The 22,786-nt window shown below is 37.2% G+C and overlaps 1 protein-coding gene across 1 annotated transcript in view; it reads left to right on the top strand.

Moving 5' to 3' along the window:
* LOC150075020 (uncharacterized) overlaps nt 1-19,189 on the top strand; it is a 198,511-nt gene extending 179,322 nt beyond the window's left edge. Inside the window, exons 8-9 of the mRNA XM_090388314.1 lie at nt 11,232-11,357; nt 17,361-19,189. Coding sequence (XP_090244440.1) covers nt 11,232-11,357; nt 17,361-18,778 — 1,544 coding nt within the window. The 3' untranslated portion in view covers nt 18,779-19,189. The remainder of the gene's footprint in view (nt 1-11,231; nt 11,358-17,360) is intronic.
* The last annotated feature ends 3,597 nt before the right edge of the window (nt 19,190-22,786 follow it).

The following is a 22,786-nucleotide window of genomic DNA, read 5'->3' as shown; positions in this document are numbered from 1 at the left end:
GTTCGTATTATGGAAAACGTATCCATGAAGAGGTATCACAAGCAAGCCATTATTTATTTACTCTTGCTGGTGTAGATGTTGTCATTTTATGTAAGAGTGTTAATTACTGTTTACCTCTATCACCATGCGTTGCACGATTAATGTCTATTATATTATTTATTAATATTTATTGCCATTTAATTGGGCATCGAGCTCGTACTGCTTTCTCTCTCTCTCTTTTAAGCTCACCAATCACCTTCAACTTATGGAGTACCCCTTTGGGATTTGTAGAGACTTAAAAGTAATGAAGTGTTTACCACTAATTCGCAATCACTGCCTCACAAAGGACAAGTTTTCACTTTATAGCTTGGCATTATGTTTCACTTTCTGTCACTGCAGAGTCAAATTGTATTTTTATAATTTCGTCTTCAGAAATATTTATTTTTCCTGTATTTAACAACACCCTGACATTTAAAAATATTCATCCTGCGCCGATTTATGAGTGTGCATTATTATTGGGGGGGGGGGGGATCTCGTTAATTCTACTGCATAACCCGTAATTAACCTGCGCTTGAACCATCGCCTATGGTTCAAGCTGCGCATGTTCACAAATTACAAACGCCTGAAAATTAGAAACTTGTAGGAAGGAGTTTCTGTTCTAATGCTGCACCTAAATTTTCTGTGCTTATTTTATTCATTTAATACAATCAAATAAACAAATACAGAAACGCAACCTCCTGTTGCAATGTTGCACTACGAACAGAAATAAAAACGGTATGTAGAGTGTTTCATACCTATTAAGAAATATTATTCATGGTTTAGGCCTAAATGGTTATCAATGAACTAATGAGACTCGTGGATGCATATAAATTATCAAGCGACTCAGAAGCCTATGGCAGATATAAGCTAGTCTGTAATCAGGTCACAAAGGAGGTTAGGCAGGCGAAGGCACTTTACGAGAAATCTTTGGCAAAGGATGCTAAGAAAAACAGCAAGGATTTCTTTACTTATATAAACTGTAAAAGGAAGGGGATGAATCTGATTGGTCCATTTGATATCAACGGTTCGACAGTTGATGATCCTGCTCAGTTGTCAAACAAACTGCATGAGTATTTTGCATCTACATTCACACATGAGGAGTTTTTAAGGTTTGAAAATGGCAGAAGGTTATCAAATTGTAGCAGGGTGCTTAATGATTTTGTAATAACTGGGAGCAACGTGGAGGAGAAATTGTTGAAGTTAAACTTAAGAAAGTCACCTGGGGTGGATGGGATCTATCCAGTTATATTAAAGGAGGCGGTAAAGCAACTAAGCAAACCCTTAGCCATAATTATGAGAGCATCCTTGGACTCAGGGGAGGTTCCCACGGACTGGAGATGTGCAAATGTATCCCCAATTCACAAAGGGGGATCGAAGGGTGACACGAGTAATTACAGACCAGTTAGTTTAACTTCTATTCCGTGTAAATGGAGTCACTGGTTAAAGATGCATTGCAGGATCATCTAGACACGGCTGCAGCAATAATTCAGACACAGCATGGGATTGTTAAGGGAAAGTCTTGTCTGACAAATTTGATTGTATACTATGATGTGGTAACAAAGGAACTGGATGCAAAAAATAATTTTGATATCATATATTTGGATTTCAGGAAACATTTTGACACTGTTGTACATGAAAGACTATTGTGCAAATTGGAGCAGAATGGTATTAAGGGTAAGTTGCTACAATGGATAAAAGGATGGTTAAGTGGGAGAAGACAGAGGGTGGTAATCAATGGGTGCTGCTCTTCGGGGACTAATGTTATTAGTGGAGTCCCACAGGGTTCGGTGTTGGGTCCACTGTTGTTTTGTATATTTATCAATGATATTGATGATGGTATATCAGTCTTAGTGTCGAAGTTTGCAGATGATACAAAGGTTGGCAGGGTTGTTAATGACAGTAATAGCAGTGTGCTACTGCAACAGGATCTAGATAATTTGGACAGATGGCTAAGAAGTGGCAACTGAAGTTTAACCTTGATAAATGCAAAGTACTGCATATGGGTAGAAGTAACCCAAGAGAAACGTACCAACTGTGTGGTACTAGACTTAAGGTGGTAGAAAATGAAAAAGCCCTGGGAGTAATTGTGCAGTCAGATATGAAGTTTTATGAGCAATGTAGACAGGCTGCCAGGGCAGGTCATTGGGTTTTGTCAATGATATATAGGAATTTTTCTAGCAGGGAAAAAGAGGTGATTGTCCCTCTGTATAAGGCAATGGTCAGACCAAGCCTTGAGTACTGCGTACAGGTCTGGAGGCCTCATTTTAGGAAGGATGTAGATTGAGCGTGTACAGAGAAGGGCAACAAGATTATTGAGGGGAATGAAGGGATCCTCTTACCAAGAGAGGCTTAAGTTCTGCAAATTGCAGTGGCTGGAGACTAGGCACCTGCGCGGTGATCTGATTGAAGTGTATAAGGCCTTGAATGGGTTGAGCACGCTGAATTCTAATGGGATCCTTCCACTTGTTCAGATTACGAACTTAACGGGGCATAAATTCAGATGTACGGGAATTTGCCTTTAGCCAGCGGTGGTGGTTAATTGCTGGAACAAACTTCCATCTGTCGTTGTGGAAGTTGATAGTTGAATAAATTTAAGGAGGAACTGGACAGGCATTTGAGGGAATGGTGTGATTTTTTTTTTTTGGCTGATGCTGCCTAAGCTCATACACTTGCTTTCTTGCATCACATGCCACCACTACTACTACTACGCCCACTGCGCGAAGACAAGTGGTACCCAAATAATAGATTTTAGCCAAAGGCATTTTGCTTCGTGTTCCATAATGTATGAGGAATATTGTTGCATCCGAAAGAGCAGGACTAAAATATTTACAAACTATACAAATATTTAAAATATTTACAAAATACTAACTCTTTACAAATATATAATATGCATTAATATATGAAAAAAAACGTTACAATGGAACATCAAATGTTAGACAGTGAGGCATGTTTGAGGATGGTGAATGTTATGGAGGCTGTTGGCAATAATTAATTGCATTTGTAGTGACGTAATCGCCTCGCCCTCTTCTCCCACTGGCTCGAGTAAATATCACTAGGAGGAAAACTTTTTTAATGTATAGAGAGAAAAGTATTTTTATGAAATACATATCTAAGTCTTTCTATCATAATATATGTTAAAATCATATAGATACGAAACTTATTATGCTCACAAATTTTGAAGGTTTGCTCATACACCTTATGGGCGTTCTCGTTTTGGATACATAATAACTTATAGAATGCATAATTCTCGGGCAAAAAACTGGAAATTTCTACTGAGGGCGCTCCCTGGCGGTTTACAAAACGTACGAGTGGTAAATGTATTTTAGAATACCGATCACAGGTGCAACTCCTGTTATAGATATTCTGCTGGCATTAACTGCAGTAAGAATGCATTGCATAAAATAAATATCAATGTTTTAATGCATAAAATTAGCGTCGCGCTGCAGTTTTCATCGATCAGCTATCATTAAAGCATAGAAAAATGTCGACTTCCCCTCTGCCTGAGCTTAAATTTCTTTCTGACATTGTTCCGTTCAAGTTTTGAAACTTTTCTTCTCATTTGATCGATTCCATGCCAGAAAACCTTTTAAGATAATTGTTTTTCACTTAGTTTTCGTCGAGTTCGCTTGCATATGATTTTGTACTTTATTCGAAATTTTCTAGTGTTCGTCATCTAGGAGGATAATTAGTACGCAATTTATTTCATTTTTCATGCTACGCTTATGCAGTGTAATGTAATTAATGCCAGAAGACTACTGTACTGCAACGTGAGCATGCATTAACAAAATTATTTAATGCTATATCGTACCTGATGGACATTTGACAAAATGGTAAAGTCGTACAAAGGTTTCAGAAATAATAATATCGGTGATGTATTATGGAGGCCATTTTAACAGTATTATACAGTAATGGATAAATGATATCAGGAAGTGGGCTTTATCTACAGCTTCCTAAAAAAAGGGGGGGGGGAATCTTCATTCATACCATTCCAGTTGCCACTACATACCTTCCCAATTGTTTTGAATTTCATCAATGTATGAACGTCGACCATTGCTCAAATGAATTACAACAACTTCCCAAAATTTTGCATTTGTGACCCATGGTTCTTCGCTCTTTTTCCAGTGAATATATACCTACCTCGTTCATTTCACTTCTCTTCAGGGCTTTGTATATCTCTGTTACGTTCTTCCCCCCCCCCCCCCCCAAAGATGTCTAGTTGCCAAGCTCTGCAGCCCTTACTTGTTAAGCCGTTCTTCACATGGTCCTCAATTAGCACGCCTTACCAATCTGATTGTTCTTCTTTGAGCTCCTTCAAGAATGTTCACCGGACTTGAACGCAATATTCTAAATGCAGTCTCACCATTGGCTTACATAAAGGAACAACGGCATCCTTTTAAATACTTGACAAGGTCCTATATCATAGACATGACACTGTGTGCCTTCCTAGCCGTGTGTTTACACTGCATGGAAAGTTTTATGTCTGGCTGAATCGTATTCTTTAAGTCTGTTCCGCCTTGAATCACTTTTAACTTCACTCCCCCCCCTCCCAGCTTGTAAGTATCTTAACTCGCCCCGTAGCTTGTACGCCTGGATTTCTATTCTCTAGATGCAAAACCTAATGCTAAAAATATTAAACTTCAGTTGCCATTTTTTAAACCACTTGCAACTGATCTAAATCATTATGAAGTAATACGGCCTGGCCCAGTTCTACTCGTTAACAACCCTTTCTGCCATTAAATCTCGGCTGATATTTTCCGTGCATCCCGCATCAACGCCATTAAGGAAGATAAAAACAGAAGTGGCCCCAACGCTGATCCCTGAGGGACTCCACCTGCTAAGCTCGTCCACTATGCGGTATGTACATCAATTTCTCTCTTTGTCTCCTATCTTTTAGCCAGCCCTTCAATCCAACCAAGGATCTTGCTATGAAGTTAAGTTTTATGACAGTCATAAAAATTAAAATTACTTCCCCTTCAAGCGCCTTGTATCCGTAAGTAGGGACTCTGTAACCTTATCCACGGAAGTCAAATCACTGTCTATAGTTGGCCACCTTTCTCTCCTTAGAGAATCCTTCTGGAGTATAACGATCTCATTAGCACTACCAATGGGACGGTGCAGCCCCTTCAGTTATAAAAGAATGTACACTGTTTCTGAAGCCTTACTCTCGTCCAGTTTTAGTAGTGTTTCGAAAATAATCTTCTGTGTGATGGATATATCACTCAATTTACAGCAGCCTGACTTCTTGCCGCTGATCTCTTGTTTCAACTCCTCTGGAACTTTTGCTGGGCTTTATATGACTTCCATTTGAATCAAGTAAGAGACCCATCTGATTCTCTCGTTTCTCTTTTGTATTCAAGTCCAAAAAGAACTCTGTCTCAATTTTAAGCTCTGTTTTCTATAACCTTATACTCAAGGTTCCCCTGTTTCATCCCATCAGAATTTTTATTATCTATACGCTTTCAGGATCCTTTGAATGCTTTTCTTTTGCCCATTTAAACCCTTGACTTTTCTGTCCGTCCAACTTGGGCATCTTTCGTTTATAAAACTCCACTTGAACACTGGTTGCTTTCAGGATAAATCCATTGAATACTTGCAATCATGAATTTGTATTCAGCAGATTATAGTTGTCTCTTAAATAATAAAAAGATCAAAATAAACACCAGTTAAATTACCTTTAAAAATCAGCTTAAAAATTACCTAGAGTTTCTTCGGTATTGAATTACTCTAAATAAAAAGAACAAACCAAAGTTGTGAGCTTATTAAAGCTAATAGGCTTCCGATTTTAAAAAAATGTTATTATGCTAAAAGCTCCACTGTATCAACTAGTTTTTAGATATTTTATTATCGATTAGTTGTCTGTGCAGTAGATTTTATGTGTTTGTAAAAATCAAGTTTTGTCTTTGAGTTTGTTTCTGCGACTTTTATTACGTAGTCTCTTCAAATAACTTCAGGGATTTTACCACGGATTCCAATTTCCTGAGAGTTTTTTTAGTAGTAGGAATCGTTGCTACAAAAAATTTAGTAGTCTTGTCGAGATTAGGTTTCAGAAGCCTTCGCAAATATTGATAGTAGGAGAAGATACCAGAACTGGTTTCTTTTATTTGTTTTTGGAAATGTCTGTTTTGAAAACACAGGTCAGAATTGCGTTTTAAGAGTTCTTGCATCAAAACTCGATGTCCTCGTTTCTTTTGGGTTATTGATCACTTGAGTACCTTTCCGTGCTCTAGGACGGACTAAAAAAATAAGAGTACATCTTCTGTGAAGTTTTCTTTATCCAAGTCAGTTGTTCTTCAGTATACCTGGAGGTGTTATTATTGAATTGCTTTGTTCGCACTAAAATCTTCACTACATTTTCAGTGATCAATATATTTTTTTGCTATAGAGATATCTACATCTATGCAAGATATCTTACAGAGATGGAGATATATTATTGAGATTCTAGTGGGCTTAACGTTTTCTATACTGGGTTGTTCAGATTTCACTCCTCATTAAGGTCCTTATAACAACAGGGAATTTATTATTCCCTGTTGTAATAAGGACCCTGTGTAATAAAGAAATACAACAAGAATGGATGGATGGCTAGACACCGACGAATTTAAATACATAAGAAAAGCGAGCTGATTTTAGTTTACTGGAAGCACGTTTTTTTTTAAACTGGTTTCACTGCAGTCTGTTGCCTCCAGGGAGCCAACAGGCGCTACCATACTGCAGCGAAACGCGCCAAAAAAAAAAAAAAAAATCCCAACAGAGTGTACATTAATGACAAATGCATAACCACGTCTTTGGAGGTTTTTTTTTTCTTTCTCCATATCCCACTGACATTATGACGCCAGTTGGCTCTAAGAAAGTTTGAGAACATTTGTCATTAGACTATAAGCCAGCAAAGTAGTTCGCAGGCCGATACAAATGTGCCACAGTCAATTTCACTTTATAACGTCCTTCAGTAAAGTTCTGTTGTTTTTTCAGTTTTAAAAACTTCAAGGAAGTGTTTTTATCCATAGATTACGATCACGGAATACTTCCACACAAAATTAAAAATTAAGGCTACTATGCCACACCATTCCAAAGTAAAAATAAGTTTTATACAAATTTTATACAAAGTTTTATTCAAATCTTTCCTAAGTCTAGACAGGTTAGCTACTAGTTCAGATATAATGCGCAATCTCCACTCTGTATTTGTTTTATTTATTTACAACTCTCTAATGCATTTATTATTAGTAAACGATGCATAAACTGAAAAAAAGACCTACTCACATCACCTGTCCATCCACTGAAATAATCCGTCTAGTTCTTTCTTGAATTTATTCAAACTACCCACTCTCACAATAACAGATGGAAGTTCGTTTCAAGAATCAACCAGTCGCTGGCTGAAGATAAACGCACATCTATCCTGCAACCATCCTTCCTCAATTTGAATTTAAACCCCTTACGTTGACCATAATACATTCCATATACTGCTGCTACGGTGCGTTGTATTTCTGTCTTTGCCTAATGAAACATCAGTAAGCGTATACGAAAAGCCTTATTAATAATAAGGCTGAAAATTACTAATAAACTTTGATTTTCTTCGTGCGAAAACATTTGTGAAATGTGATGTATAAACACAAAGAACCTGACTTCGGAAAATCTTACCTTACTAATAATTTCTTGACACTAATTTGTATCAAAAGCCCTTGAGAAATGAAGCGTAAGTCTAATTTCACGGGAGTAATTAACTACTACTGCGATAGAATCAGGAATTCAAACCCAGAACCTACAAGTTTGAAAGGCTTTGAGGAAATGAACTTGTTATAGTAGATATAAATGAAGTTGATCAGATGCAAGGCGCTCTGCTAATTAAAGCAATACACCGAGTGGACGAGCATGTCTTCAGCCATCCTCTTTAAAGATGAAACATTCAAATTTGTTAGCATTAATATTTGTCTTGCAGACATTGTTATACAAATTGAGTAACCACATCCCCCCCCCCCCACCGCTTTGCTTCATCACATCGCCAGACACCCCGTATTCTTCATTTATAACTTAGAAACATTCAGCGAAAGGGGCTCATTCTGTTCCTTAATTTAATCGGCAACTCTAATTCAGGAAATTCATATCAGACTAATGATGAGGAAAGTTTTCAAATTCTGAAAACACCGAAAGACGTTGGAGAGTGGTATAAAATTCGACCGCTCCATCCAAGAGTGAAGCATTTTAATTTTTAACTATCCCTCTTAGTCAATATTTGTACCCAGGTAATACAATCTCTTTAATCCAGCTAGAAGGTAGTTTATACCGCCTCATGTTAATCTTTTCCCTCAGATTGGGCCCTTAATTATCGTTATCCAAGCATGTCTTCTACAAAATGTTGAAATATTCCATTGAACGCAATGGTAAGGAAATATTTCACACCTCTGCGTTTTTTTATGGTTCTAAGTCTTCAGAAATTATAATTCTGGACAATTTTTTGCGAGCTATTTCCTCCATTATCTACACTTAGGCAGATAATTAAATTCTTTGCAACCACCTTCTAATTACACACCCTTCGTCCGCTTCTTTCAAGCTGTTCCCTATATCTTCATATATTTTCCGAATATCGCTCTAATGCCTTTAACACTTTAAAGTCCAGTCCTTTCTCAAAGTTTTTAATTACCTCACACATAAAGACTTACTGTTTTTCCGATTTCTTGAATATGCAGGGGAACTTGCCTTCCCCACTTATGGTTTTTTTTTTTTTTTGTTTTTTTTTGTGTCGTCAGAGTTCTGTCTTGAAGCACGTAAAAGATCTTGCTTATGAGAATTTTTTTACGACTTCTCGAGATCCTGTTAAAAAAGATAACCCACTAATTTAATTTTCATGGGTGGGAAGAGGATAAGGTTTGCTGTGAAAAGCTAAGGAATTTGAAGAAAAGGTTGTACTTGTTATTTATTTGTTTAAGAAGAGAATAAAATATTTATGAGAGGCGCAGGGTACTAGCATATGCATTATCACAGATATAGGGAGTCGTACAACGCTGCACGCGCTCTTAAAGCTTATACCTCCTTTTACCTTTTGGGTTCATGAAACTTTTAAGTAATAAAGATGCTTTTGGTACCTGAAGAAAATGTCAGTAACATCTTCAGATTTTTAGTTAGATTGTACTTGTTTACTGTCTTGCAATGGTGTTTGCTTCTTCTTACTTTTATATACTGCGTATGAAAAGAATCAGTGTGCCTACTTAGAATTTTCCTGAAATTCAGTAAGCCATTTTATGAGCAGTAGATGTGGGCTAAAGAGTCCCATTCTTCCTACCTAAGAATGATTAGCTATAGCCTCTATCGAAAATGCCTATTGAATTACTCCAGTCTCAAAGGTATTTATTTATTTTGGATCAGACCACCTTAAAGGTAAAGCTGGTGATAGCTGTTTTGTAAGAAATTGAAAACTAAACCTGCGCCGAGATTTATTTATGATCTTTCAGCAACGCAAAGAATCTTGAAGAACGTGTTTCTTTTTATGAATATTTTTTGAAAGCAGTAAACATTCCTTTGTTTGCTATTAACGTGGATGTATGTACTGTATATAGATTTGAGTGCTGGTATGTTTCATTATTAGGCAAAACTTCTAGCAGTAAAATGAGCTAGATTTCTTTTATTTATTATTATTTTTTTTTTGTTTGAGTTCAAGACTTCTTGAAACTCTTCTTTTATCGAAATACCTTAGATGGACTTTTCTTGTCGCAAGTATTTCAGCTTAAGGAAACGCAATAAAATCACCGTAGCATAGTTTTCTGTATTGGAAAACTAAGAGAGCTGCCTCTTTCTCTAGCGCTAAAAAGTATAACTTTAGAAGAAAAGAAAATATCCATAGCATTTCCCAGAGTTCTATTTCAGGCTAGAAAAAAATCGTAACTGAAAGTTGAAGAGCTCGCATGATCTCAAGTCTATGGTCTGAGATACGTGAAAGGAGATATGAAAGATAGAGTGTAAACAGCTGAATATAGTACGCACTCGTGTTGGATGGATACTAGATTAACCAAAATGTCTTGAATAATCTCCGTGATCTCTAAGAGTCAAAGCAAATTATTAGTTGTATGTGTGGAGTGTAGTAAGTAAAGAATGCAAATATCCCGATAGATTTTATTTGAAATCTAGGACTTAAGAGACTAAACTCGTTTAGTCTCTTAAGTTTTTAATTAGTTATCATTTGGATATAATTAGATATCATTCCCAACAAAAATTGGCATAAATTGAAGGCTTATTCGCAACATCCCGTGCGAACTACATAATGGGAATGTAATCATTCTCCATATAAAGTGTGATTAGGCTGTAAATTCGCGATGAAGGAAGCTTTCATTTTTTTTATAATTAAGAAGAAAACACCACATTTTGTGACCATATTATACGTTGAAAGACATGCTCACAATATAATTGGGAATAAATATACGGAGGTTTCTAAAATATTTCATAGTAATCACCAGAAATGAGACGAACTATTTCTTCATACGCAGTTAAACCCAGTAGAATTATAGTTACTCTGAAGTCAGTTTATCTGCTAAGTAAACAAAGATTACTAACTGTAATTCTCTGCATTTGCGATTACATCAAATATCCATCCCTGCAATCCAGTTATCTTGAAAAGGATATTTTTCTAAAGGAAATAAATGTAGCGTAATTTTAATGTCGAACACATTTGTTACTTCGATCTGGCTGATTTTATTTACTGAAACTGAATCAGCGATTATTAAAAAAAAATAAAAAAAGAAAGCGAAAAGTGCGAACACCATTCGAATTTTTGAGAGGATGTGGCCTTGGAAATTAAGTACTCTCAGAATGTAACAATAAATAGTCTGGGTTTCACGAAAAAAGCACATTAAATTTACGAACCTACTTTATTAAAGTTTGGTATGTTTGTGTTCGCATTTGTCCCTGATCATAAAGTTTATTTGCTGGATTTCTGCATGAGAAAATAAAACACTTTGGGGACTGCAATAACATGATCAAAATGACAAAAGTTATAAACTACTGATTTATGACGCTAATTAATATATTTTGAATACCCGATCGATGCGTAGAATGCCATTCCATAATGCAGTCATGGAAATCTTAATACATACATCGTGTATCTCACTGTTATTTTATTTAAAAACAAAATCGTAAACGCTCCTTTAATATGATTAAGGCACTGCTTCAATAAAGAATAAGAATTCAACCCCTTACTGTGTAACTGTAATGCTATCTTTCTTTTACTATAGAATCTCCTGATTCGTGTCGTGGGCGCTGTGGAGAATCTCAGGATCAGTCATGTGGGTGTACCGAAGAATGTCTTCTGAATGCTAATATAACATGCTGCACGGATTACTGGAAAATGTGTCTTCAAGGTGAGAACAATCAATTTTCTGTTATCTTTCTAATTTACTGTACACTTTGACAACGGGCTCAGATGAGCACGCACGAGAAGGCCCAAAATGTACTTTAGAGAAGTCTAGGATCAAGACGATGTTGATCACGTTTTCTGGCAAACAGGATGTGATTCACATGGAATTTTTACTTGAAGGGAGAGAGTCAATGCTGCCTTCTAGGCACTGGTGCTTCAGAGACTAAGTCCATTTCCCTGGTGAGGCCGCATTTTCAGAGAAGGGCAGCTGGTTCTTGTCGCATGACAATGCTCTCGCCCATTCTGCATTTGTTGTGAATACATGACGAATTATGGCATTGTATAGATCAGCCATCCACCCTCCGACCCCCTGTCTAGCACCAGCGGACTTCGTCCTCTTTCCCAAGGGGGAATTGCACTTAAAGAAAAGATTTCAGGATGTTGAAGATATGGAGAAACATATAAACGCCGAATTTTTGAACATAATTTCTTTGGACGCCTTCGCTGACTCTTTTCAGAAACTTTTAGAAGGTGTAGAAGTGTACTTAATCATGTGGTGATTACTTCAATAAAAATAAAACCATTTTTGAAATCCTCTACTTTGTGTTCTTTTTATTACACCAGTTCGGAAACTTCATTGCCATCTGGTGTATATGACAAATAAGACCATAGTTAACTTTTGGACAGTTGACATCAGATCCAGATTTGTCCTTCGGTGTGAGGTCAAGCTGTTCTACTATTTATTGCACACTTTAAAACCCGTTTCTGCTTTGCACACATATCGTTTTCACCGTCCACTTCATTGGAAGAAGTATCCGGCACTTTTGGTGGGATAGTGTATATTTCCTAGTGAGATCAAACAGAGATTTCTGAACTTTTAGCACTTAAGTATCATTAAAATATTCAAGAATCTTCGTAGGGTTAAATAACTGTATAGTTTTATTTATAAATATTTAAACGAATGATTGATATCTTGGAACGTGCATGTTCATTTCCAAGCAACAACTGATGCAGGCCATTAATACTCTCCCTCTCACAACAACCACCGGTGACGATGGCATCCCCCAGTTCATAATCAAATGTTTAAGTGTCTTCATCATCGACTCACTCCTCAACCTATACAACAGATGCCTCAAGTTCATTTCTTTCCACCCCAGTGGAACAGGTACTCTGTCTGGCCCCTTCCTAAGCACCAACAATCGACGCTCCCAAGCCAACATAGGCCGATCGCTTGCGCCTATTGCTAAAAGTTCTGGAGAAAGCATTGCTACCGTCTGTCACCCATCAAATTCTCCGTGACAGTCCTCAGCAAATACACTATGGGATATCAGGAAGGTCAACTGTAACTAACCTTGTAACAACCACTCTGCGCATCTTAGATGCCTTCGAACAAAGACAGGAATTGTCAGTTATATATCTTGACATCCATTCCGCATTTGATGCCATCTATATACCTAATCTCCTACATCTCGTAGAAAACTACTACAATTTTCGCGATGTTCTCTGCCTAGAATCTCTCCTATCGAAGAGGACCCTTGTTCTAAAGATCGGAACAAAGACCTTCACGCGTCACATAACTGCCGGTGTACCTCAAGGGGGGGGGTCCAGTCTGGCATTCTCATCTCAGCAATCATGGTGCCATTTGTGACCAATAAGTGCAATTGGATCACATATGCTGACGATGTCAAGCTCCTTACTAGAATATCGGCAGCCGAAATCACTAGCAAACTGCAGGACATAGCTGACTACCTCAATACCTTCAACCTCCAAATAAACCCCCTAAAATCGGCACAAATAACTTATTCTCTAAAGGGCAGCCCAACAACGTTGGAGCCTGTGCTTAACGGCTCCTCAGTTCCAAGTGTTCAAACACAAAGATCTGGGGGTCGTTTTCGACTCCAAACAATCTTTCAATGATCACATAAACCTCATACAGTCGAGGCTGAATTCACTACGCTGGGTCGCCAAACAACAGCCGCTGAACACCACCGACCCACAACTGGTAAAAAGATACATCGTATCAATCCTTTACCCGACAATACTGTATGCTTCAGAGATATAGCCCTCGGCCGCCGAATCCAACATTAAAAGAATATTCTTTGCCGAATTCTGGCTTCTAAAATGGGCCAACAGCAAACTCCACCTTCCCCCAGCTCTCAGATCAACGCAGTTAGCAGAAGCTGTTCAACTACGCAGACTCCGATCCTACATCGGAGAAAGAAGACTGCTGTTCACCATCAAGATGGCCACCGGTAAAATTACAGAGCCGAACTTCTGGGATCACTGCTCTTGGCGCATTCCTCCCCCTTATCTCCGGTCTTCAGCACAGCTGCTAGCAAACCGTAACCGGCTAGTACTAACCGACAGATTCCTGCCAAAGAAAATGCTGCCCTCACTGCAAGCCATCGACGGGGACCTCCAAGAAGTGATCAAAAATAAAAAATACAGGAAGGGAATCCTCGTGGAACTGAAAATGTAAAACTGTGCTTTGTTGCCTTCCAATAATCTGATGTAACTTATGTTTTTCTCATGTATGTCTCTTTTGTAAATGTTTTGTAAACCCCTGGCACAACCATGCCGTGACGGGACTAATTGTATGTCTATCATTGCTGCAATTAAAGATTCTATTCTATTATCATCAAAGTACGAACAATATTTTAAACATTGAGAAAAAACTCTGGTACATACGATATTGTTGAAGACGCCAACTAAATAGGAAATATTGCTTGAAAAATTTCTTCCAAATAGCAGAATAAAGTCCATCAGTATAGAAAGAACGACGGGAAACAAAAAATTGTGAATGAACTTTTCCCTTTTAAAAGACTGTCTGTAGTAGAGGATTCGCGAAATAATATTAAAAAATAACTACGAAGCTTTCAGGTGAACTAGGCTCTCCCTTCTTTAGTATCTATAGATGATATCCATTGGATGGACCAAAATACCCAAAGCATTCATCAGCATGATGGCTGTATTTCGGAAATACTCTAATTTTTTGATGAAGTGTATAATGAATGATTTTTCTGTATTCGAAACTTTATAAATAGATCTCTTATATCAATAATTTTTGGAGAATATTTCTCACATCCATCTTCTTTTTGTGTTTGGAGATTTCGACTGATCTTCAAGTTTAAGTAGTAGTAGGAGTTAGCAAATTATACACCTATTTTAGTCGAAAATAATAGAATTATATAAGTCCTTATATAACTGCACATTTCTGTTTAAGACTAATGCTAACCATGAATAGTTGACTAAAATAAGTGGTAGTTACTCTCTAAGAAGCGCAACTGAAATTTATTTGTAATACGAAGCTGCCTTTCCCAAATCCAATTTATTGATCAATAATTCAACAGCTTTAGGTGGAGGGAAGTCATATATTACGGCAGCCGTTACAATTCGTGAAAAATAAATAAGAATTGTTCTTTCGAGATAAGGATAAAGTATATTCCCGAAAGCCCAATGTTTCATAGAGAATTTTTGGTGTGTTTCAGATGTAAAAACTCGCTCGGATCTTTCGTATATAATGCTGTCATTTCATAAACAGTGCGCCTGCGCAAGCTAATGATGCAATCCTCAAGATCATTACATCGGCTGAAAGCCAGACATTGAGTGAATAATGTGATGCTGAAAGGTCAATATTCGAATACAATGCAATTATATGGTCAAAATAAACACCATGGCGTTCATTCAGAGTCTGGCTTTCAATTTGCGTATCTTTCTAAAAGATCATTTCATATTTAATGAATTCTGACTTCAAAAATAAATTTTTGAATATCACTTCACCAAAACTGAGCCATATTATCGTCTTTGTAGACAGGGAAGTCTGAAGGAACTGAATAAAAATACATAGAGAATTCATTTCGGTCGCTCATTCCTTTTACGATTAATGGGATTAAACCATTCCATTAGGCTTAATGGCATAGTGTGTTCGTCCGTTTCTTTCCTCCCGTCGCTATCAGTCCTAATTTTACAATCAGGCGAGTTGTTAACCGTAAATGTGGCTGCTACTCCGAGTCTGAGATCAAATCCATTATGTATACTTCAGCTACGTGCTTGTCTTCACTCTTCCAATTATGAAATAGCTGTACTGCTGTTTCTAATTCGAGATGCATTCAGACAAATGGTGGTTTCAGAAAGATGTTAACAAAGTGGAGGAAATCACTTAAATGGGACATTAAGTGCAGTTTAATCGAGGGCGATATTATCAGACAGGAAAAATTAAATAAAGCAGTTCTTGCATTTAAAGGTTAAAACAATGACGAAATTTTAAGATGCTCGTTTTTTTTTTTTTTTTTTATATAATGGAAAGAAAAAACCGCTATACACTAAAATTAAGAACCATCGGTGAGAAATGGGTTGCTGTTTGGAGTGCATTCTGAATAATATTACCACAATAAATTAGTATTATTTTAATTCAATGTACAGTACAGCATTTTGTACGATTTTTTGCAGCGAAGGCACGGAAGATCTCGTACCTGGGTAGTCTGCAACGATGTGTACACAAAAGAAAATTTTAGTGGGAGAATAAAGGTAAAGTTCCGCCATTATCAACCCACTGCAGGATGGAAGCCTCCTCAACAATTCATGCTGAGGGAAATGGACCATAATCTGCCACGCTGGTCCAGTGCGGGTTGGCAGATCGACCGTATTCAGCAGTCAGGGGCTTGAACCCCGGTCTACTCAAAGAGCGTGTGCTACTGCACTCCCGCTCTGACCACTCGGCTACGGAGGCCGTGGGAGAATATCACTACAATAAAATTAGTCTCCAAACACCGGTGAGTGTTCTTTCTATGAAGAAGATGCCATGATACTCTCCACACTGTTCACTGGATACATCAAGTTCTGTGCTAACCCGATACGTTGACTTTTGTGGGCAGTGAATGAAAATTTCGTTTCTTTCATCCAATAAATGCAACGTGCCCTTTCTGCAAGTCACCATCGTAACGTAAACATTGTTTACGCTACAATAGCGCCACCTGCTACTTCAGAAATCGGTAACAAAAAAATATGAAAACTTCGATTTTCGCGTTAAAACCAACTGTTTCCTATGCAGGGTTTTGAAGACGCTCGCACGGTCATTTCTGATGCTGGTTGTTTCTCAATCTCTGTCTGTTGTGTACGGAAGTAAAGTATGAAACTCTCTGCAAATTTTAATGTTTTTATTCATTCATGGAAACCAGAATAAATATAAATATAAAAAGGTCAGGTCATTACTTCGCACTCTTGCATCAGGAAGCTAACAAGGCCTGTTAGCGTACAAAAACCTTCCATCTTCATTTTATGCTGTGTGTGAAGTTAAGAATACAATAGTGTCTTGGCAATCCCACGTGGCTTTAAATTCCCATTATGATGGTTTATGCTGTCAGATTGAGGAGACAAATAGTCTTTTGGGCTAATGGTCGCTAATGGTTGGAGAGGCAGAAGCAAATGAGGTGGTAACTAATCAATAAGGTCATCTTGGTTCATTGTGCTCTCCGAAATTGCGCTTGCAGTAAGTTTCTTTTTTACGAATATTTCATAGGGACAAAAGAGTGCGAAAAACAATAGTTTGTGAGTGCTATCGTACTGGAAATTGTGAAAGATTTTAAAAAGATCATCACAAAGGACGCTCCTATGACGAACGCATTAGGTTCGAGCATAATTTACGGTTGTCTTCTTTTATCATACCATATGGATTACAATTGGATGTCTTGGAGGGCAAAAAATAACACCATAAATAAAACAGAGAAAGAAATATTCCACTGTAGATTCAAAAAATTGAATGGGAAGGATCATTAGGACTGCAATTTCAAAGTACTTAGAATATCTGCCACGATATGAAAAGTTCCAAAATTAGGAAATTGTTTCTAGTCTAAATAAACTTTTTCTTTTTTGCCACTTGTATACATTAAGATACGGAAATAAAAATTATTAAAATTGCATTTCTTTAAATACAAATAAAAAAATAAATAAGAATATAAATTTATTCTTATAAAGTAATGAATCCGAATTTTGTTTTGTTTTCATCCAGGAGAGGCGACGGAGAACCCCGACAGCGAAGGCACGGAAGATCTCGTACCTGGGCAGTCTGCAACGACGCCTACAATTCAGTTGGTTACTAAAGAGAATTTTACAGATGAGAGTACCCCTGGAGAAGATAATGAAGAACTCTCTACTGTTCCTGTACTCATTCCTGTAACTGGTACTTCGAGTACTGAGAGGAAAGTTCAAACTGATACTTCTACAACCACTTCCACTACCAGCACAATGTCTCAAACCACCATATTGAAAATCTCCGAATCTACTTCAACGTATTTTACAACTGAAGGGCCAAAAACGTCGCCAACCTCCAAGATTATTACTTCCTACCTACCTCTAATTACAACTAGTTCGTCAAGAGCTTCTCAGAATCCAATTTATTCATCTCCTGAAAATTCACTTCCTTTTACAACTTTAGGAAGCACATCCAAGTACAGTCCATCTTCCACAAGATCTATGATTACGTGGGCACCATCAACCACGGAAACCGTAATTATCCCTCTATCCACTGCTACTAGAACGAGTCGCACTATCCCTTCCCCTCCAAATACAGTTTTTACAACTCGAAAAACAACGATAGCTGCCACTCCATTTACCCCGATTGCTACCACCATTCGGACTTCTCTTCTTACAACAAGGCCCATCCCTTTAACGACAGCTAAGCTGACTACATCAACTACCCTTCGACCTACAACATCGCCAGTAATAATACCGACGACCAAGACAACGCTAACAACGGAAAAGAAAACGCCATCGATGGTTTTGACAGAAGCAAAGACTGATGTGGTGACAACACGAGTCCCAACATCGGCTTCTACAGCAATTCCAGAAGAAACACCATCAAGCACCTCAAAATACGTAACTGAAACCAGTATGAGAATAGCTGAAGCTGTGATGAGTAGTCCAATATCTGTTACCCAGACCACCACCCAAACCTCTGTCTCTACGCAAGTGTCTCAACTCACAGAGGTCCCCACTACAATAACCACTGGTACTATCATTCGAATGTTTTCTTCTAAGCAGCCTCTTTCAGAGTTTCAAAGCAGCACGAAAACAACTACAACAGACAACACACCTTACCCTGGCGTTGTGACGAAGACAATATCAACTCAGAAAGCTCCGAGTTCAAACAGTGAAAAATTTGTTACCGAAAGGCTGGAATCGCAAGGGAAACCAACTCCACCACCCACATTGGCTTCGCAAGCAACATCTAACAATTCATTTACAACTACCCTCATTGCGGTCATAGCCGGAGTTGCCGTAGCAGGGTGCATCTTAGGAGTCTTAGCTTACTTTATAGTTAAGAAAAGAAAATTGGTTCAGACCAAACTTTCAGAAGACTCTGAAATGAAATACCTTTCAGACAACGAGGTCATAGAATACGCTGATTCTTCATTGAACAATGCTTGAGCATTGGGGCTTTATAAGTTCCAGAAAAAGGGCGTCGCATCATTGACATAAGAAACATGTGGAACTGTTTTTATACATCCTGGAAGAAAGTGAGGTTCCAAGGTGGAGATAGGCAAGAGACCATCCTCACAAAATCACGATCGAGCTGAATTACTACAAAAGATAGAATACCTTGTCGTTGCTGAAGCTGTTTCCAGCTTTGAGAGTAACTGAAAGTTCTAAATTTAACTTTTCTAGTCTGGCCAAAATAGGGTCAATGTGTATTTATTTAAAGGCATATATAAGTGTTGTTCAGTGTCTAGCCCGAAAATGGAAAGAAAAAACAATATTTCTGTCTTGAAACTAGTATTTTCAAAACATAAACTACACGACCATCCACAAGGAACGTAAAGTTAAACTATCCAACAGCTATTTTCCGTAATTTACATCTATATATTTTCTATTCCATTGATTTTAGATTTAAATATTGTTGAAAGTTAGGTAACTCAAGTGTTCCTCTGTACTAAGGTGAATAAGAACAGCGAATTCCGTTTTAACTAAGTTTGTCAATAAAAATTGTTATATTTTAACAACTGAAGTCTAGTTTGTCTCACTCACCCAACAGCATGGAAGCCACTTAAGATATTACGTTTTCTTAAGAATAGGGTGAACCTACATTAACCAACGGACCGTGACTATCTCTCAATATTTTTTTTTATGCGAGCATAGTACAGTCAAATGTCAATGCAGAGGTCGTGTTGCCTGGCGTTGTTAAAATTTGTGTTCTACTTTCGCATTCTACTTGTCATGTTTCCTGTAGTATGGAAATTCGCCGGCATCTATCGCTTCCTGAAAATGGAGATAACGTATTTTTGATATCTGAAGTCTTTTGAAGAAAACTGAAGTAGTTATGATTGACATTTCAAAGGAATTTTTTTTGGGTCTGGCATTAAGATCTAAATTCCTGTTTGTAGCTTTCGTCGTTTCTTATGCTCAATGTACCTTAAGTTATGTAAGTGGTAAAAGCTATTTTTTTCGTTAAAAACAAAGAAAGCACATGCGCGAAGAATTATACAACATTTTGAATTTAAGTTAAATCAGTTAAATGCATTAGAGTTAAATCAGGGTTATTGAAATTAATTATTGTTTTTCAACCGACAAATATTAAAACGCTTTTCTTAAATCTGTAGTGAATCCGCGACTTTCTACAAAACAAAGAATCAATAATCGAATTCATTTGTTATGTCATAATGCTCTATTCGGAACGATGATCAACAGTAAATCTTTCAATGCAGGGATGGTACATACTCTAATCCTATCTAATGAAAGGATGATAATAAGTTTAGCTTGATTAGATTACTTTGCAAAATTGAAATGCTTATCTTTTCGTATAATTCAGTTTCGTATATTGTCTTGGAATTTCTTCTTGGTCCCTATCTTTAACTGGTTCGATTTCTTCCTTTATATATGAAGCATTCGAGTGTAACTATGAAGGTCCGTAGGGCTAACATCTCGCCCCAGCTCCTTTTACTACGAAGAACAGTGAATTTGATAAGATATGATGGCGTCTTGGCATGTGTCCAACTGCAGCCATTTTAATTCCTCTGTTGAAAGCTTTTTTTTTTGCTCTGGAGACACAAACCAAGCTCGCTAAAAATGACAATGGGTTGTCGTGTGACATTCTTTCATATGAGTGACTGTTTCCACACTCTCTGGCAGCAGAACTTAATTCTGCGGAAGCGGTATAATAAGAAATTATGATAGGATTATTTGAAAAGAAAGAGGTATTCGAAGAAGTCTGTAAGTGTTATGTCATGAAGCATTTGTTTAAAGAAACAATATCACATTAAAGCCACTCAAAATTACTTCATCTACCAGTGTATATTATGGTTTGCTTGTATTTCTGGACTTAAAACCCAAACGGGATGATTTCTCTCAAGCATCTCAAAGATCTAAAGCATCTTCTCTAGCCAATCCAATTCCTGTATCTCATACTTAATGAACATCTCTGGGATGACCTTTCATTCCATAGGTGACCACTTAAGGTTGTTGTAGTATGGTTTTAGGAGCATCAGCGAGTAAACCCATATTCCTCTGCGTATACTGTCTGTAAATTGTGTTTGTTCTGCGGTCGATTTTCTGTTTGCTGAACAAAAAACCATGTTACCATCGCCTGAGACCTTATAACTCAGCCACGTTGTGAAAAAAGGCCCATAAAAATTCCTCCTGTCATCGACGAGACTTGAACAGGTCTTTTTCACCGGGTGTGGGGTAGGACGGCAGTCTTACCAACTGTGCTGCCCACGAGGGCGGATCACTTAAGGAATTGAGAAAAGATTTGTCACGTGTATGGTCCAATATTTTGTGTCACTTCTCAACATGGTTACTTTTTTTAGAAGAGGATCCTAATAAAGTGACCAAGCATCGTATGTAAATCGGAAAGGTTAAACAGTTTTGCGTAGCTTAATTAAATGTTATTAGGTGTATGTATGATTGTCTCTTACAATCAGCATTAAGGTCATGAGATGTCGGCAATTCTCTAAATTGAGCATATTCTACAGTTGTTTGCCTGTTTAGCGGAATGAAGAGATTTTATTTCATCCGAGAGTTTCTGGGATGGTATAAAAAACAAGCAACGCTTTTTAGCGAGCCTAACCATTATGACTCTGTAATTGTCTAATTCTTTATTTAGTAAATTCGATACTGCATTTTTAAAATCAAATTTCTTTTAAACAGGTTGAACTTTTATTCATTCTCTTCACTCTTCTCAATTTTCTACTGCAACAAGAAATATCTGAAGTTAAATAAAACTTTTGGCAAACCTCCAACTGGTTCTCCTCCTTACTGTTCATAACCACGAATTTGACAATAATAAACAAAACTTAGTCTACAAAGCAAGTGTAAGATACTTTACTGTTTTTCCTTCACATAATGCAAAAACCATGTACTCTTAGGAAGCGCCGGCAGAAAGTTATACATTTTAGTTTTATTATGCAATTTTCAGAAGCAGTTGAGAAAACTTTCCTTGGTGAAGAACTGTTCCCACTATCAACAGCATTCCCCACCGAAAGAATCTGCTATTGAGTCAACATTATACGGTCCATTTGACACTTCATAAACAGAATATAGACATCCTATCCCCTTATTGCTTTTAAATTGTATAAGTAAAAATAAAAACTGGGAATCCTGAAGCTGCTTAAATATGAAACAAAATATACATTCAACTTCTTTGACAAATTACATTGTTACCACAATATTTCATGATATTCTAATTCATTGAAATTTTTGCAGGTAGAAGTTGAACTAGCTAGAAAATGATTCTTTAATCCATTAGAGCAACATTTCTCGTATAATGACTGAGGCGTTCCAAGATGTCTGAGATGGACCTGGTTAAATTTCCACTCTTTTAATATTTGTCATTGGTTTTAATATATCAGGCTACGAAGCCAATCATTTGCACTTTTGGGAAATTTGTTACATCTAGAAGCACCAAACATTTATTTCAAAACCGAGTTTATTTTCTCCTTCAAAGTTGGCCTTCAGAGCATAGCTACATTTTCGTGATATTTATACGTTGGTGTGAGGATGCTGGAGTTGTCTTGGCAACGGCTGTTACAAGTTCTTAAATAAATAAGAATATATTACGCAGTTGGAATTCAAGGCTGGAAGGAAAATATTTCAAGAAATAAACATTAACTCATGCCACAGCTAAAAGAAGACAATTTTATACGTTATAAATACGAAATTAATTTTTAAATACCTCTTAGGTAAAATTTAAATGTTTTCAACTGCTAGAGTATGTAAAATATTCACGTTTCTCTGAAAATTGTAACAGGTAGCCATAAATAACATCTTAGATATTCAACACGTAAAAGCATTGACGTTGAGACTCGATAGATTTTTGAATAATTTATATTTTATGATTAAACAAGTATAGAATTCAGAAAGTGATCAAAACTAGTAAGCTCAAGTTCGAGAATTATTGATAAGGTAAGATCGTTAAAATGAAATCTTCAATTACACAGCAGA

This window comes from Mastigoproctus giganteus, chromosome 14, assembly GCF_048544385.1.
Source record: "Mastigoproctus giganteus isolate SK-2022 chromosome 14, ASM4854438v1, whole genome shotgun sequence".
Taxonomy (NCBI): domain Eukaryota; kingdom Metazoa; phylum Arthropoda; class Arachnida; order Uropygi; family Thelyphonidae; genus Mastigoproctus; species Mastigoproctus giganteus.
Note: the sequence above shows the minus strand (reverse complement) of the source record. Positions and strands in the feature narration are given on the sequence as shown.